The sequence below is a fragment of the Thunnus maccoyii genome, chromosome 13 (genome assembly GCF_910596095.1).
Source record: "Thunnus maccoyii chromosome 13, fThuMac1.1, whole genome shotgun sequence".
Lineage (NCBI taxonomy): Eukaryota > Metazoa > Chordata > Actinopteri > Scombriformes > Scombridae > Thunnus > Thunnus maccoyii.
Genome location: NC_056545.1, coordinates 19,059,338 through 19,077,253, shown reverse-complemented (window position 1 = coordinate 19,077,253; position 17,916 = coordinate 19,059,338). Strand labels below are relative to the sequence as shown.

General features: G+C 39.3%; 1 protein-coding gene across 3 annotated transcripts; it reads right to left on the bottom strand.

Moving 5' to 3' along the window:
- Window positions 1–20: 20 nt before the first annotated feature.
- Window positions 21–11,728, bottom strand: trpc6a (transient receptor potential cation channel, subfamily C, member 6a). Of its 3 annotated transcripts, XM_042431286.1 has the most exons (14): window positions 11,564–11,728; window positions 9,473–9,801; window positions 8,868–9,000; window positions 7,762–8,062; window positions 6,485–6,670; window positions 5,500–5,664; window positions 5,171–5,414; window positions 4,853–5,080; window positions 3,474–3,738; window positions 3,046–3,241; window positions 1,478–1,678; window positions 1,172–1,228; window positions 867–942; window positions 21–660 (listed from the first exon to the last, which is right to left on the bottom strand). In XM_042431286.1, exons 1-14 carry the CDS (start codon window positions 11,695–11,697, stop codon window positions 533–535), a joined length of 2,643 nt encoding a protein of 880 aa, XP_042287220.1. In that variant the 5' UTR covers window positions 11,698–11,728; the 3' UTR covers window positions 21–532. The 3 variants fall into 3 exon arrangements, with proteins under 3 accessions (XP_042287220.1, XP_042287221.1, XP_042287223.1); XM_042431287.1 differs by lacking the exon at window positions 11,564–11,728 and having other exon boundaries at window positions 9,642–9,720; XM_042431289.1 differs by lacking the exon at window positions 11,564–11,728 and having other exon boundaries at window positions 9,501–9,540.
- Between the last annotated feature and the right edge of the window lie 6,188 nt (window positions 11,729–17,916).

Sequence of the window (17,916 nt, the reverse complement as noted above, 5' to 3'; positions counted from 1 at the left end):
TTTTGTAGGTACTTTATTTTATCGCTCTTATCTGTATTTCTAATATGAGGAGATAAGCGCTGTATGTTAGAGTTGGCAAGGAAGAAAAGTAATCTGCTTATATTTTTCAGTGTTTTAGATGTGCATGTATGTATGTCATGTATTTTTAGTGGGTGAGGGAGGACAAATGCTCCTGTATGTGCTCTAATATGGAATTATATGGGTCCTTTCTTTTCTTGGTTTTTCGTTAATTCCCAAACTGTATTTTTCATGTTTCAGAGAGAGAGTGAGGTTTCTATAACTGATGTAATTGAGGGCACTTAGAGAAATGACACGTAATTGTGCAATTACCGAGCTGCATTTTAATTTTATATTATATTTACATACATACAGTCTTCATTTTTATCATAATAATGTTTTGTCACTATCATATCTACATTCAGTGATGGAGTACAGGCAAAACTCTGAGCTGTACAGTTTTTATGTACAAGTCTTTACTGAGCAACTCAGTGCCATCAGCTAACAATAAGCAAAATAGAAACTGTGTGTGGCACTATGAAGGTGTGCTGATCTCTCCCAGCCTTCGCAGCAGTCCGTCCAGTGTCTCCATATTCTGTGATTTCTCCTCCAGTAGTTCATAACGCAGACTCGAGATGTCCTGCTTGATTTCCTTCAGCTCACCTGGGGAAAAACAAATAGACAAAGACGTTAATAAAAATAAGTTATCAAAGACATCAACCAAATTTCTGAATAAACAAACAATGTAATTCTGTGGGAAAAAATCTAGTGAAACATGTAATTTAACATTGTTTTCATGTTTGATTTTGTCAAATAGATTTTGAGCAGCATTATTTCCAAAAAGGAAAAAAACAAGTCAGCTCACTTACCTTCAGTGATCTCGTCACTCTCTCTGTCTGCCTGGGCTTTGATGATGTAACGTTTTATCAGTCGCTTCATGATTTTCTGCGACCAGTGACAGAAAAAAATACACTAAATTTCTGATTAAAAGGTCACACAAACTTCATTTTAAAAACTAAAATGCACTCATTAATTTCATAAAAATATTAACTATATTTTAGTTGGGGTTTTTTTTCTCTGAAACCTCAAAACAGCTCAGTACTTAAACGAGTAAATGTACTTTTCATTACTCTCTGTGACATCTAGGAAATACAGGTTGCACAACAGCAGATACCTCATATCTTGTAGGGCTCGTGGAACCACCATATCCTGAACTTTTTCCTTCTCCAAGCTAGAAAATAAACTGAAATGAGCTTAATTGAACAGAATCCATCACAAGTGACATTTCACAGATTTAAGTTCGTCTTCAGCTCTGAGGAGGAGCCTGTGTTGCGGCAGTAAAGCCACTGGGAGGTGCTCAGGCTCTACCTTTAAAAATCCACTGAGGACCGTGGTCTTATGTGCAGGCCGATAGAGGATAAATGTGTTATATGACATGTATATGTTTTAATAAAATATACGTGTGTCCATATTGTGTTACCTTGTTGAGCTGTGTCTCACTTTTCTCCTCGCTGTTTCCTGCCATGTACTGCAGGAGCAGAGACTTGATGCCTTTGGACAGGCCCAGCATAGATTTGGGACTGGGGACCAGGTTAAAGGGCACTGGGAGTGTCCTGCCCTCCTCAAAGTAGGAGAACCAGAGTTTGGCCCGAGCAAACTTCCACTCTACATCAGCATCATCCTACAGAAAGGGAACAAAAAGAGGAAAACAAAACCACAGGAGCTACTTGAGTTTGTTACACAGTCAAAATCAAATGCACCAGACGAATTTAAAGGAATAGTTCAACATTTGCTTTTTTGCTGAAAGATACATTATGTAAGAGGATAGTTACCACTCTTGTGTTTGTAGGATATAAAGCCTACAGTCAGTTATCTTAGTTTAGCATAAAGACTGGATACAAGAGGATACACAAGCACCTCTAAAGCTCACTAATTTACATGTTCTACCTTGTTTGTTTAATCTGTTCAAAAATCAAAGTTTAAAAACCAGGGAGTCTCCTGGAGTCTCCACTGGTTGCCTGCCAAGACTTAAGGAAGTCAGTGTTCCAGTCAGGCTAGCTGTTTCCCCCTGTTTCCAGTCTTTATGCTAAGCTAAGCTAACTGGCCACTTGCTGTATAGCTTCATGTTTATCTTACAGACATTAGAGCGGTATCAATCATCTCATCAAAAAAAGTATTACCCAAAATGTCAAACTATTCCTTTAACAGAAGCTGTTACAAAAAAAAAAAAATCCACACCTCCATGTAATGCACATTTGACCTGCAAAAAAGCGCTTACTAAGGAGAAGTAGCAAAATCTATAAAAGCTGTTTTAGCCAATTGAAATGAAAAGCTCATTCAAATGTATATGTAAGGAGGTTTTTATATAGAAGCAAATCTTTGCCATAATAATTTGAATTATATCATTTTAAATTTCAAAATTTGCTATTCAGTCACTGATATAATTCAGTTTATTATGACAATGATTTGCTTCCATCATTTTATAGATAAAAATGTTTGCAGGTTGATTTTGTACATAAAGTAGGAAAGCTTTTACACTTGATTCATGCTTACCGTACATATACATACTCACTAAACTTCTGTAATTCTCATCTTTTGAAATCAGTTTTATGAAATTATCTGAATGGACTCCACAGAATATGGTGACAGTGGAAGGGTTATTTAGTGATATGGTGTGTTGCTCTATATGGAAAATAAAAATACTCTTCTTGCTGCAAACAGCAGCAAACAAAAAAGTCATTGCAAATTAACTGGAGATGATTTATTTCATCATCTAAACATTAGAAAAGTGCCATCCATTTACAAAACATCTTAAAACTTAATCCCTCAGACAGAGTATGTATTGTATGAATTTCATGTTAGTTAATAGACTACAACATATGATTTGCTTGACCTCCATTTTTTCTCTTGTTTTAAATTGCATTACTTCTCTTTTTTTATTTTAACCTCATAAGAACATGTGCTACAAGTACAGCTAATGCTTTCTAAGGCCGCTGTCCACATCTGTGAGCGTGTACCTGATGATGGTTTAGTGTTTCATTGACAAACCTCAATCTCCTGGAAGGAACTGTTAATCATGGCGATGAGCATGTTGAGCAGCACGATCACCATGGTAACGTTGTATACCCCGTACAGCACGTAGCCAATGTTCTCGATGAATTTGTGCCCGTTGTTAATTATGACAGACCTGACCTCAGACAGTCCAAATATAGCCCAGAACAATGTCTTGAAACTCTCCTCCAGGCTAAAAGAAGGAGAAGGAAATGGAGGGAAACGAGAGAAGTTATTTCCAGATTCAAACAAACCATTAATCATCAGAATGGAGACGGTGATCTGTGAGAAAAGCAGCAGAAGAAAAAATGGCATATTTATGCTCATAGTTTAAAAGACCATAATGGCAGTTTCTCATGTTTCATGTTTCTCAATGGGAAACAAAGCTGTTGGAAGGGAATCTACAGGTATAATAAATGTCTCACGTGGTGAAGGCGTCGTTCTGCTTCGCCCCCAGGTAGTAGGAGTACAGGTTGAACATGCCGATCATGAACGCCAAGAAGACCAAGATGAAGATGACCATGAACTTGAAGATGTCCTTGACAGTCCTCCCCAAAGAAATCTGCAGTGGGCCGAAGCTCTCGTTAGCCGGTAGGATGTAGGCAATCCGAGAGAAGCTCAGCACCACCGCAACTGCATACAGGCCCTCCGATACCAGCTGGGGGTCTGACGGCAACCAGTGGATCCGTGCTGGAAAAACAGTGTGAATCAGTCAGTAAATATTTACTTTGACTTATTTCTTTGCAGCTTTGCAGTCAACTACTTTTTGAAAGTATTGCAGATTCGTGACAGTATTTTACTTCTTCTGTCCTCCACTGTTTATTCAAGTGAAATAATGTGTTTGAGGGGAAATCACTCTTCAGTGGAACTGCTCACAACTAATACTGTGACAAAGGTTGTGAGGACACAATAAACTAAGAAAAAGCAACAAAAGCCTTTTCAACACTTCTCTTCCGTTTAAAAATGATCTCTTTTTGAGTGGTACAGTCCAGTTGACTAATTTTTTTCACTTCCCAATGAAAACAGGAACATTCAGACAGAGATTGATGGTATTTTGCTAAAGATCAAAGCCATGTAACAGACACCATCTCAGCTATAGTGGAATATGTGCTCCTACAGACGGGGGACAAATTAAAGGAAAAACCAGTACATGTCTGAATGCTTGACCCCTACAGTGAGGGGATCAGGTGGTTCTGTTGGGCTGTGGGGGGATTTTGCTGGCATGGTTTGGGTCCACTTAGAGGCAAGGGTCACTACAAATCAATACAAAGTTGTTCTGAGTGATCACCTTTATCCTATGATGAAACATTTCTATACTGATGGGAGTGGTTTCTTCCAAGATGACAGTGCCCCAATTCACAGGGCACAAGGGGTCACTAAATGGTTTGATGAGTATGAAAATGATGTGAATCATATGCTATGGCCTTCACAGTCACCAGCTTTCAACCCAGTTGAACAACTATGGGAGATTTTGGACTGACGTGGTACACAGTGCTCTCCACCACCATCATCAGAACACCAAATGAGGGAATATCTTTTGGAGGAACGGTGTTCATCCCTCCAGAAGAGTTCCAGAGACTTGTCGAATCAATGCCAAGGTGCACTGAAGATGTTCTGGTGGCACTTAGTGGCCCAACATCTTACTAAGACACTTTTCATGTTTGTTTTTCCTTTAATTTGTCACCCATCTGTATATGTACTGTACTGCCTTGTGCTAACTGACTGAAACTGTTTATACAGTGAATAAACAGGTTTTTTAAGTGTGGCAGTCTGTTACTCTGTGCAGGTGTGTGAGTATCCTCACCCAGTGTAAAATAGTGTATTTCAGGCGGCAGTGTGACATTAATCAGCGTTTTGTAGTTTGTGTGTACATAGGTCTGGGCTAAGTCAGCATGTCTCAGAGCGGAGAAGCGGCAGCAGAAGGAGGCGAGGAAGATTGCCAGCATCCCAAAGTCCAGGAAGTTCCACGGTTCAACAAGGTACTCCCCAGGTCCTTGACTCCAGATCTCCTTCACCTCAGCCCAGATCATACCTGCAGCAGCACGGAGGGCCAAATGACTTAATACGCAGGATGACAGGATGTTTTAATCAGGACTTTCCTTCTCCATCATCTTATTCTCACCAATGACCCATGAAATGATGAGTATCTCCATCCATGTGAAAGGTGTTGTGGTCATTCGGTAGAGCAGCAGTGGGTCGGAGTTGAGTTGGGGTCCTCCTGGGAGCTGATGGTGGGTCATGTTAGCCAACAGGGTGGTGCCTGCAAAACGGTCAGCCGCATTCAGGATCAGAAGACCCAAGAAGATTGTGAAAGATGAAGCATGGGCCACAAACTTCATGAAGGGGCTGCGCATCACCTTCCCCACCTGAGCGAGAGAGATAATCAGAGGATGAGATGAAAGATCCTGTAGTTCGATCATTTGGGAAGCCATATGAACATGTGTTACATACTCTGCTGCACGGAGCGATCCAGTAAGCCACAGCCAGGCCAGGCAAACCCATAGCCACCGCCAGCACCACCAGCAGTTTGATAGCAGTGGTTTGTTGTCTCAAGCCGGGCAGATTCTCATACCAGATACTCAGCAGCTGCTGTTGGCAGTTAGGATGAGCCACAAACTGAGGAGCACACACAGAAGAGAGGAAGAACGAGGGGTATAAAGGGGGGTGACAGGAAGAGAGAACAACTCTTTATTGCTTTTGTGTAGTGTGAACATACAGTAAAATCAAAATTATAATTTGATACTTTCCTTATAGGAGGAAAAGCCCAAAGAAGCAGAGAGATAAAGACTTATGATGCAAACAGGTACGCTTGAAACTAATGATTGTTGTCATTATTGATTAATCTGTAAAATCAGAAATGTTTTGTGATTAGTCATTTACCAAAATACCTGCACAGAACCCCGGACAGTGTCTTCAGTTACTTGTTTTGTCTGATCAGCTGTTCAAAACCCAAAGATATTCCATTTGCAATGAGAGAAAAGCAACAAATCCTCACATTTGAGAGCTGGAACCAGAGTAAGTTTGGTATTAAAATAGTTGAAAAAACAATTATTTTTTTGCCAGTCATTGAATGGATTCATTGTTGTCTGACAAAAGTACCTCACGAGACATTTTTTTCAATTTGAAGTTTCTATGCACACCAAATATCTTAAAAATCTTAAAGTCCATCTAGTTTTACTGACTGGAACATTTGTAGTTTATGTCTTAGACCATTAAATGTAAATCAGTCTTAAAATGAGGAGTAAAAATCAACTTTAAGAGACTTTGGTGCCAATAACTGTAGACATTTAATTACTTTAATTTGTTACAACTACAAATTGATTATTTGTTGACAGGGTTTAATGACATGATGTAAAACAAGTCGCTGGCTGCCTGAAAGGGTTGGAAATCAATCTAAAAACACAACGGTGATCCGCCTGTTTGTGAGCAGACTGACCTTTTTGAGCTCGTACTTAATGGCTAATTTGAGCCGTGTGAGGGAGGGGCGGCCTGGTAGATCATAACTGTCCTCAGCGTCCGTTTCTCCGCTCAATATGGCCTCCACTTCCTCTGTGCTGCGACACAGATCCAGAAGGCCCACCACATAGTCCTTACACTGGCTCGACAGACGGCAGTAGTCGTTCTATAAATACCACAAGAGAAAATGTGCACACAGGAGGGAAACATTAGAGATGTACTGCATTGTCATTGTCTTTACATTTTCACTTTAACCTTAATAAAATCCTTAACGCATAACTTTGATACATGAACATAACTGTCAGCTTCCCACCAGTAAAAAGTGAAATCTTTTACAGTCACTGGTACTAAGGAAGGATTCTCTTTGAGACAGGATGTTCTGTGATTGTAGGTTTAAAGGGAAATATGGTCTCAATTTTGAGAAGAGGCTGCCAGTTCTCTTGGCTCTAGTTACACGTGTTTAACATAATAAGGTATCAACATTAAATTTACATTGTTACTGATGGACTACCTGATACCCAGCGCAGACATCAGCTCTGGAAAAGTTTGCAGACTTCAAAATTTTTGACTAATGTTTAAGAATGTCTTATCACAAAACTTAAAACTACATTTTTAGCATTTTTGATTGTATGAACCAAACTTCAGACTGAACCTCTTTTGTTGTTGTTGTTAGTTAATGAGGTGCAGCTGTGGAGGAACACAGTTGAAACTGCATCCATTGGAGTAGTTTTTTGTCATCCTGCAAACTCTTTCTGGACTTTTGAAATACATGTTTGATTTTTTCAGTCGTACCACTAACTGGTGTGGATAATTTACAACTAGACACAAGAAAGCCAATTTGCTTCTACGCTGATAATAAAACAAAATGTCATCCTGACAGCGAAGTGGAATCATCTCTAATACTCCATAATGACTGTGAAGTACCTGCAGTGTACCGTAAGCCTCATAATAATTACAGTTGTTATATGCATGTCAGACAAACAATGTTAACAATGACTACAAGATTTAGGCCCTCATCTGTTTCTGCTTCCTCTTATAAGGCTCATAAAATGTTCTTGTGTTTATTCGCAACTTTTACTGGAAGTCAATTGGCAGTTAAATGCCAAAAAAACTTCTTGTACTTTTTGTATATTGAGACGGAGCTGGTTTCCAGGGCATGTGTACAGTAGATCGATTAATCTGTGTTAAAACTTTTCAACTGCTGATGATTCTGTCTATGTTCTCCTCTGTGCTGTGTTATTTTTAAGGTATTTGTACCTTAAACTCTTTCTCAATATTGGCCAGCATGGCCAGTTCATTGCTGAGCTCCAGAGCTGCCAGCACTGGATCCTCATTGGACAGGGAGAGGTAAGCGGGACTGGCAAGTCCTCTGTAAGCGTTGATCCTCGATCGCGAGTGGCTGAAGGAGTCATACTGCTGCTGGTAGTTACAGGAGTCGCAGCCACAGAAGTAGTCGTGAGGGGGGTCGATGCGAGCGCCTTTACTCAGCAGGTTGTGAACAATTTCGTATTCCTGGCAGTGTGCTGCAAGGATCACCGGGGTCACATCATGGGAAAACCTGTGGGAATGTACACACCAAAGATATATAGACAACATAAATACCCCTATAAAAATGATAAATCAGAGGCATAAACAGTATATGAGATTATATTCTGTCTGGCACCATCACAAATATGCTATTTGGTAACTAAAACATGTTTTTTGGTCTACGTAAACATCATCATCATCATCTTTCACTGTGTTTTACACTTAAGAGCTACATTTATCACATTTCTTTAAAAAAAAGTGGTGTATTCAAAAGATCTGCTGAATCTTTCACATCTTTCATCAAGTCACTTTTTCCACAAAACAACATAAAAGTTATAAAGTTATAATTTACAAGCAGAGCACTGAGGTCACGTTGCCTCAGCTAACTGGCATCAGCTGTTTCATTCATGCTTCACCATATCTGGCTCATTCAGCTTTTTTGTCAATCAGCTGACTTGTAACATCCAATCATATTCATATGGGATGTACAGTGTGGATTTTATAACCAGGCACGTCTATTCCTCTACTGAAACCCTTATGATACTGTTTGCTATCACAGCTCCCTCCACCACTCCATCCTCCTCCTTGTGTCAACTTTTTGGTATTGTTGACTTTACTGAGATCTGGAGGGATTAGTTCTTGCAGCAGAATCCTTGTTGCTGCTTCAATTGTTTGAGAGATCCTTCAACGGGAAAAGCTTTTTCTGCCAAATCCAACCCTATAACCATTCATCAGTTACATAATTTCCTTGACGTGAGTGTCTCCGACACTGAACTTAAGTCCAGAGCCGAGTCCAGAGTTGCTGTTAGACACACAAACATTTTTTAGTGTCTTACCTCGTCCCGTCCTCGTCATAAGCGTAGAAGTCATCCAACATGTCTGCTTGAGCAGGGCTCGCTGTCAGACGATGGGCGTCTCTAAACGAAGGGTGACTCAACAAGGCCTCTGTGATACGAACATAACCTTTACCTACAACGCACACAAACACAAACGGTTGGTGTGGTTTAGTACCTGGCTCCTTACTGCTATTAATCTAACATCAAAATTTCTTTTCAGTCCAGGGGCCCTGAATTTCAAAGGGCCTCTGAATGTCTATTAATAATAATAATAATACGGAATTTTTAGCGGGGGGTTAATGTCATAAATCCTGTGTACTGATTGGCCAGTTTGTTGCCAGAGGTGATATTTGTTGACACTGATTGGTTAGGTTGGTGTCACAGTTTTGCAGCATTATGAGCTCTGATGACCTCTTGATTGAAAAAAAAGCCAACCATGGTGGAATTTAGGAGACATGGGAGCAGTTACTCAGAAGCGAAATGTCCACCAGGACCAGGAGGACCAGGAGTTACTTAAAAACCCTTTAACCCTTTAAATGTATTTTTGGCTCTTGTATATACCATAGGGTATATACGCATACTGTACATAAATGAACACATCTTACTGATGGCTAACAGGAGGGCGTCACCCACTCTGGACAAATCCGCCCTCCCCAGCAACAGCTCCGTCACCTCCAGGTGTTCGTTGGATACAGCTAGCTGCAATGCATTCTGGCCCATGTAGTCCACAGCGTTGACATTCAAGTTGGGCACATGGAGAAGCATGCGGCGCACCTCTGGTATGTTTCCATATTCAGCTGCCTCCAAGAAACGTTGTTCAACATCTGACAGGCTGATTGAAGGAGCAGAGAACATGTAGGCAGGACCGCGAAGAGCCTGGCGTCTCTTCACAGCGGTGAGACGAGCGATGAGTTGTCTCTCGGAGCTGCTGTGGCTGCCAGAGGGCCAGGGGACATAAACACACAGTATAACTTGTCCACATGTCAACTTACATACTCACACATGAAGCCAATCTTTAAATGCTTGTTCCCAGTCTCTCAATTTCACATCCTGTAACAAAAATATTTGCTTTTTATTGTCTGTTAATAGGATCTAAAGTCCCCTTTCCACTGTTTTTCTTCTCATTCCTACAGTTGAATGTTTGAGCTTCACTCTGCAGAATAATGTTTATGCAGAGTTTTTACACTAGAAGGCTGTTTTCACATTTATCTGCTGAAAGTGGAACGTTTCTCTGTGTTCATTGGAAATCTGAGTTTAAGGAGAGGGCCTACAAGGATGATTTGTAATATCACAACTAGTTGGAGCCAAATGAGGGCCAGTATGCAACTTTCACAAGTGTGATGTGGAAACATTAAGCCCTCAGTGCACAAACACTGACACAGACAGAAACAGACTTTACAGTGAAGTAGGAGACATCTTGTGTCTAGAAGTTTTTAATTTTAGGTATTTTAATGAGGTAATTGGACTTTTTTTGTGTGTGTGGAAAAAACATATTAGACATATTGTTCCAAACAGAATATTTTTTATATATCTTACAACATGTCTGGAGGGGATCTTTAATCGTTACTTCTATGTAAAATGAGTTGACACCAGAACTAACAGCTTTCTGAAAAGCATCTCATCTAATCTACTGCAAACTGTTATTTAGTATATTTCAATACTAGCAGGAAAACCCTCTGAAAAGACTTTAGTAGGTGGGTTAGAAAAAATCAAACTGGTGCCATTGCCTTCAAACACATTATTATTCAAACTCAAGCAAGGAGTTTTCATAGTTTTAATACTACCTGTAATACTAGATATCCCAGTTTAGACACCACATTATTCACACAGAAACTGCAATCTAAATGTTTATATCATCCATATAAACCATGTTTGGATTAAAATAGATACCAATAGAGACAAAAGGTACAAACTAAAGAGTAAATGGTCATGTTATGTTTTCAACACTGATTCTACATTTCAGGTGTAGAAACTTAAAAAAACAGTTCTGTTTGGGTTGTAATTTTTGGCAGAACATTAGAAGGAAACCACAACACTTGTAATTTTCTAGTAATCCCTAATGACATTATGATGGATTATTGAGTGATTGATTCTTCCTGAGTGGAAAGTTGGAAAATAAAGTATAGAAGGCTAATGTAATGTGTCATATAAATAACTGTCTTTTGAGGGCTAATTTTACAGTGTTTAGTTGTAGCATGATGAAAATATGTGACAACATTGTGGAATTTTAAGGATTTTTAAAAGATACCGTGTAACAAAAATGTCATTTTGACCTCCTTCAACTTGTTTTTCATAGACTTTGAATTTGTGGTCCATAAATAGTATGATGAGAAAAACAATTCAAAACGGCTGCACACGGTAACAATCAAAATAACAAGTAGCCATAGACAAGGCAAGACTATTTTCATTACCTAGAACTTTTCATCCTGTATTGTTCTTCATTTGAAAATGATAAAAATGAGCTGCAACATGAAATGTCAAACTCAGAGTGTTTGATTTGGTTATATAATCGTTCTAAAATGTTACATTCAAACATTATCAACCAAAAAATATTCCACCTGCTTAATTTACACAATAATCTACCATATTATGTTAAAGTCAGTACTGTAAAAATAAAAGGATATTACTGTGACATCTTTAGATTATTATTTCCACTATTATTTTAACAAAACCTGGGATGTAAATTAAACACGTACCCGAGGCATCGTCCAGAGCAACAGTTCTCCTCTCCAAAATCATCGTACACCAGCAGGTTATCTCGGCTCCTGGCTCTGGGGCTGTCATTGTAACCTGCAGGTCGGCTGTTGAGATGAGCTGTTCTGTGGTTCATCCTGGAGGTGATCAACGACAGAGTATCCGCTCCCTGGTTCATATGAAGGAGTAATCAAGTGCTTGTGACTCTCCCTCTCCCTCTGTCTGTCTAGCTCCCCCCCCCCCTCTGCGTTTCTGTGTCCTTGAGAAAGAATGCATCCTTCTGGGTCCCACTATACTTTTATGTACATGACTCATTGAACTTTACAGATGTGGAGTGCAGCTCAGTGTTATGACTGAACACACAGGGTTACCAGGGATTAATGGCCATTTTTATCTTCGTTGTTTCAGCTGAATGTACAGACTCTTCTTGATTTTCTCCAGACTTTCTCTCTAGATTGAGAAGACAGGTTAATATGCAAAAATTACATACACAAATAAAAGCAGAATATCCACGAAAATGTGTTCTTTGAGATTTAAAGCTCAGGCTATTTTAAACTGCGGTGTTTAGAGTACATGCTGAGTTTTGTCGGTGTGTGAGTGTGTGTGTGTATGAGTTCATGCGTGCAGGAGTGACTGATGGCTGATGAACAGCAGATGAGATTCCTGAGGGTTTAAAATCCCAGTAGACTTTGTTTCCTGTGTGCTCCCACTCTTCACTGATCCTTGTCCAGTGTGGGAACACTTTGCACACACACACACACACACACACACACACACACACTTATATATATCCATACACATACTGTATATGCATGTGTGGAGTTTTTTATTGCATGCAAACACGTATTTCCTCATCATCAGGTCAAAGGTGAGTCACAGTGTTTCAGTCTAGCTCTCTTATATTGACATAAACGTACACACACACACACACACACACACACACACACACACACTCTTACATGCATTATTTTTAGCTTTTCTCCTGGTAGTACAGTGTGTTCCTCATTTTCCTCACTTAACTTTTTTGTTTACTGATTTTGTTTATTCTCCCTGCTTCACCAGTTTGCCAGTATTAGCCTGTTTTCAGTTGAATTTCACAGAAAACACCTCATCAGAACACAGACAGATTGTAGCAGTGAAAATTGCCTTTTAAGGGCCTGATTGCTGAAGATTAGTCAGTTTAGACGTTTTATGGCGTAATGGCATCGCATTTATTAGGAGCATGGTACGGGGGGGAAGGGGGTTAACTCTGACAAATGTCACCAGCATGAGTTTTTGTTAAGATTTCTCAGAACAGAGCAGACACCAGATGTGAATGTAAACATCTGTCATTTCAAACATACACACTGTTATTGGGGGGCACAAAGTGGGCAAGAACCTGGATGGTCCTTGTCTGTGTGTGTATTAATTAACTTTGGCAATATACACACACCAGACCACACAAAGAGCCAGAGCTCCAACAGCGTTATCACCAGAATCAGTAGCAATAAAACAAACACACACACACACACACACACACACACACACACACACACACACACACACACACACACACACTCATAAATAAAGAGATGAGTATACTAGTTTTGGTATTTAACTTCTCCATAACACACACAGAAATACAGATACATGATAGAGTTTTCACCTTTGTAAAGTCAAATGACCATGTACTTGACCGTGTGTGTGTGTGTGTGTGTTTGTGTGTGTGTGTGTGTGTGTGTATCACTTTCATAGGAGCAGGAAACACATGATGATTGGTCGATGACAGAGCAGAGCATAGCCGCTGCCTCCTTCTGGAGGCGAAGAAACGCTGCATTCAAAGTCACATAAAACTTATTAAACCGCTATTATTAAAACGCTCCATTTTCAGTCTGAGAGGAATGTTTTTGCTTTAGCCAAAAGAAAAAAACGCTACAGGCCACAGTGTTCATCACAGCCAAAAAATGAAAGTGTTGGACAGAACAAACAAAATACTGACATTTTAGAGCCTTACAAATAGTGGAGATAAAAATGTAATGTTTATCTAGTGGCTTGCAGTAGGAAAATATCTTTCCATTGCAAGTGTGCAATGAAACATTTTAGTATGATAGTGGCACTGGAGAAGAGGAAACAGGGTCACCAAAGGTCACTGGATCACAATAGTTAGATTTTAGTTATTTACAAGTAAAAAGATATCTATGAGTTTAGTTGTATGCTCATCTCTTTTATACAGTAATTAAAATATGATAAAATAAGTGAAAAATGCAACATTCAAAGTGAAGTGTACTTCGCTCTGTTTATGATCGCCATACTTTTGGACAATTTTGTCTTTATTTAAGCTATGTGAGGTTTCCAAGAGAGATTGTGGTCTATAATTACACCCCACAATTTAACTATACCCTTTCAATGTTAAAGGATATGTTAACAATATTTCAGGTCTGTCTTAAAACAATGGTCAGGTGCCTAAATGAACATTGAAAGAGGTTCACAGTCATCGTTTTGTGTAAAAAAGTATTTAGTTTATTTAATAGTGTGTCTTAAGCCTATTTGAGGATTCAGTCACCATTCAGATTGGTCAATCAAGTGAATATCTTTCAAAGTTAAACTCTTTATATTACAAAATTCCCTCTCTGTGTTTCCCTGTTGAGCAGCAGTGAGAAGACAGTAACAATAAGAGGGAAAATATCCACTTGATTTGACTAATCTTTATAGCTGAGGTCTCATATAAGCTTCAGGGCTGTGAATTTAGTGCCCACATCATTTGCATTGAAAACACATTAGGAATGGGCATTTTAATGGCCAGTATGAACAAGAGGAATGATTACAGCAAGCAAAACCTGTTTCAGTGTTCATGCAGGCACCTGACTTTTACTTTGAAACACACTTGAAAGGATGTGAACCTACCCTATGCAGTGGAGTAGCAGTATAACGTAGCATAACATGGAAATACCTCAAAATTGCACTTGAGTAAATTTGTGTCTAATGTTGTCTTACATTTGTAACTCAGTGTCAGTGCAGTCTGTGAGATCATTGATAGATATAATAGATAATTAAGGAGAAAAAACACAGAATGACTTGAATGAATGCAAATATTCATATATGCATATGTGCTGAAGTGAATAATTACTTATGAAAGTTGTTTGTTTATGACATATTAACACAAAGACTTGTTCACAGTGTCTTTCATGCACTGACACAGCTGAGCTCTCATTTCAAATTTCAGTTCAGATTCATTGTCCTCAGTGAACAGAAAGAGTTTCAGCACAAGCTTACAGCCATTTTACCAGGAGAGGAAAACAGTCTGACTAAACCTGAAGACAAGTTAATTTAAAAAACAAACAAACAAAAATTTGCAAAACACAACTTCAAACTGGACAAGGAGAGAGAGGGAAATAAACCCAACTCCTCAGAAGATGTTTGGAGAGACAGATAAGTAAATGCATCATACAAAAGCATTCACAGCAGAAAGTTACAGGTTTAAGATTCATTTTGCACAATTTAAAAACATAAAAATATAGTAATTAAATTTTTAGTGTAGAAAATGTGTCTTTAACACTTTTATGTAATGTGAGCTGGTAGTGTCTGAGCACTGAGCCCAGAAAACCTTTTTTAGGAATAGGTAATAAAATCAGTTATGTAAAGCAAATCCCGCAGGACCTAAACAATGTACAGTATATAATGTTAAGATTATTTTATGTGGTGTTTGATAAATAACAACAATGTGTGTTTGATAAATAACAACAGTTTCGAATTTCGTTTTGTTTCTTTATTTACACATATAACATTTTTTTAAAAGATACAATATATAATTTGCAAGGGAATGTGAAAGAGAAACCCTCCAGGGACTTTAAAAGTGGCATTCTCCAGTCAGCATATTACAGGAAATAATTACAGCAATATAGAATATACAACTTGAATGTATCTATCAATAGGTTTAGATGTTGTAAAAACAGAGACATAGTTTAGCATAGCACTTGACAACAATGCATCCCATCAAATTACCATTAAACCAGCTGTTACCAATAATAATTTTTATTTGTAATAATGTAAAAAAAAAAAAAAACTAAGGCTTTAAAAAAGGATGCACTTTTTTACCAGATGAAAATTGTGACACATTTTTCATCAGGAACAGTTTGCGCTGGACATTAAGAATATCACTCTGTAATCTGTTTTGGAAAATGTAGAGAGACTCAATCATACAAAATAAGGATTTTACCTCATTAATCCAGAGGTGTTCATGCAAAACATCTATGAAATCTTTCTAGTGAGCTTCTGTTCATGCATATTCATGAGTCTCACATTTACTGTATGTCTGACATTTGGAGGTTCCCATCCCATCCCATATCCCCACTAATGGCCAAAACAGGTGTAAGTTTATGAACTCCTAAAAAGGGTCGAATAGCTCTGTAATGTTACAATTCACATGCTCACAGAACACCCAAATACCAGACACATAATCTGAAACATGACAGGACACACACAAGACTTCTTCTACTTCTTCAGGCTCTGTGCGCCAGCACATTCAATTTGAAATAAAGTAATGAATATACATTAAAGTGCCAAGTCTCAGCTTTTAAATTTGAGTAGCTTCACATCAATATTAAAAGAACTGTGTGGGAAACATATAATGAACACAGTTCTTTAAATATGTATATATGTATATATAAAATCTGAATACTTCTTCTAGCACTGTTCATGTTTATTTTATCACAAGGATGAGATTGTCAACACCCTCGTCTCACAGATCATTGAACAGAGTGCTGTGAATCTCGATGAGCTGAAGCAGTCAATTGGCCGCTGGGATGCAGAGGAACACGCCATGTCTGAGGAAGACAAACATGAGACTGGTGGTCTCACCCAACAGAAGGTGCAGCAACACCTCAAGCATTTTTCTGCAATGTGTTGAGTGTTTGCTGAGCATTGCGGGAACGTTTTAAAAGATGAAGAAGTCACTGCCCCAGCACCTCTCCAACCCAGTCAGAGAATGTGAAAGTGGATATACTCGTCTTGGTGTTTCAACCTCGACTCTTACTTCTCTGAAATAATCGCATTTGATGTTAAGAATGTTGATGAAGAGATTTTTAAAAAGATTTCTGGATCCAGAGAACCTAGAGGAAGAGGCAGAACATTTTGGAGACAGAAGCGACGTCTGGATTGCTGAGACAGGATCAGTCTCCTTACTTTGTGTTTCTTCTCCATGCATCACCACACCCATCACTGAGGCAGCCACAGTGCTCGTCTCCCAGGTAATTGAGGAGACTGTCAGGACAATACAGCCCATTGAGGCTGTGAGGAAAATACATACCAATGATTCTGAAAGGAAAACTGAGAAACCAGCTGGTAAGTCATTCTTCAAAAAGCTGAAGTCAGTGTGGAAAAGCCACTTTGGCAGGAAGCAGAGCAAGAAGGTGAAAAAGGTTTCAGAGCAAGATGTGGACAAGGCCATTGAGGAGATAGGTGCCTCTTCCAAGTTTGTCCTCAGCCTTCTGGAGCTGATTGAGGAAGAAGAGGACACCACAGAGAATGAGACCTTTGTCCAATCTCCAGCCTCCACCAGCTCATTTCCACCAGAGGGCCAACCACTGGCTCAAACTGGAACAGATTTCCAGGAGGAGTTGATTTGTTGGAAATCCAGGGACAACTCATGTGATGGGTCTCTGATGGCTGCTTCTGACACTGATGGGGAGATGGTGGACAAATTGGCCATTGAAGGAGGAATATAAGAATAATGAGGTTGGTGGACAGACAACAAAAGGCCCTCTAGATCTGGATATCTCAGAGAAAGGGGCAGAAGATCTCTAAGAAAGAGACAAAGTCTGTATCAATAAGACAGGATCGACTTCCATGCTTTCCGCCACACGAGAGGAGGGCAAAAGGAGTGCAAGAGGGGGACTTTTCCTGCTTTCTCTTCCTCCACCTCCTCCGCCATCTTTGAGGTAGCAAACACAATCGTTGCCCAAGTGACTCAGCAAGCTGTCAAGACACTGGAGTCCAATGACTCTGAGAAACCAGCTAGCAAGAAATATATCAGAAAGATAAAGGCTGTGTGGAAGAACTGCTTTGGCAATAAGCAGAGCAAAAATGGTCAGAAGGAGCAGGACGAGACTCCAGTTGAGCACTAAAGGTGTTTTAATCTGCAGCAACAATTTTCTGAGGCTCTTGAGGAAGACCAGGGCATGGACACAAATTTACCCCCAGGACTCTCAGAGAAGGATGGACATACTGCTGCAGTCTGGCAACTTCTTCCAGAGTTTCATTGAAGAGTAGGTAATCTATTTCAGTGATGCCTAACCAAGGGTAATTGTACTTTTGCAGTTCCCAGGGGGTACATGGAAAGATTGTGAAGTAGCTCAACTAATTTCATCAAATCGAAATA

What these genes read in the sequence shown, in the direction of transcription:
- trpc6a (XM_042431286.1), bottom strand. Translation starts at nt 11,697, where the DNA reads ATGAACCACAGAACAGCTCATCTCAACAGCCGACCTGCAGGTTACAAT. An exon ending in ATATTGAGAAAGAGTTTAAG is followed by an intron (nt 6,671 to 7,761) that starts GTACAAATACCT and finishes TGGTATTTATAG; the next exon opens with AACGACTACTGCCGTCTGTC. An exon ending in GTTCCTTCCAGGAGATTGAG is followed by an intron (nt 1,679 to 3,045) that starts GTTTGTCAATGA and finishes CCCTTTCTGTAG; the next exon opens with GATGATGCTGATGTAGAGTG.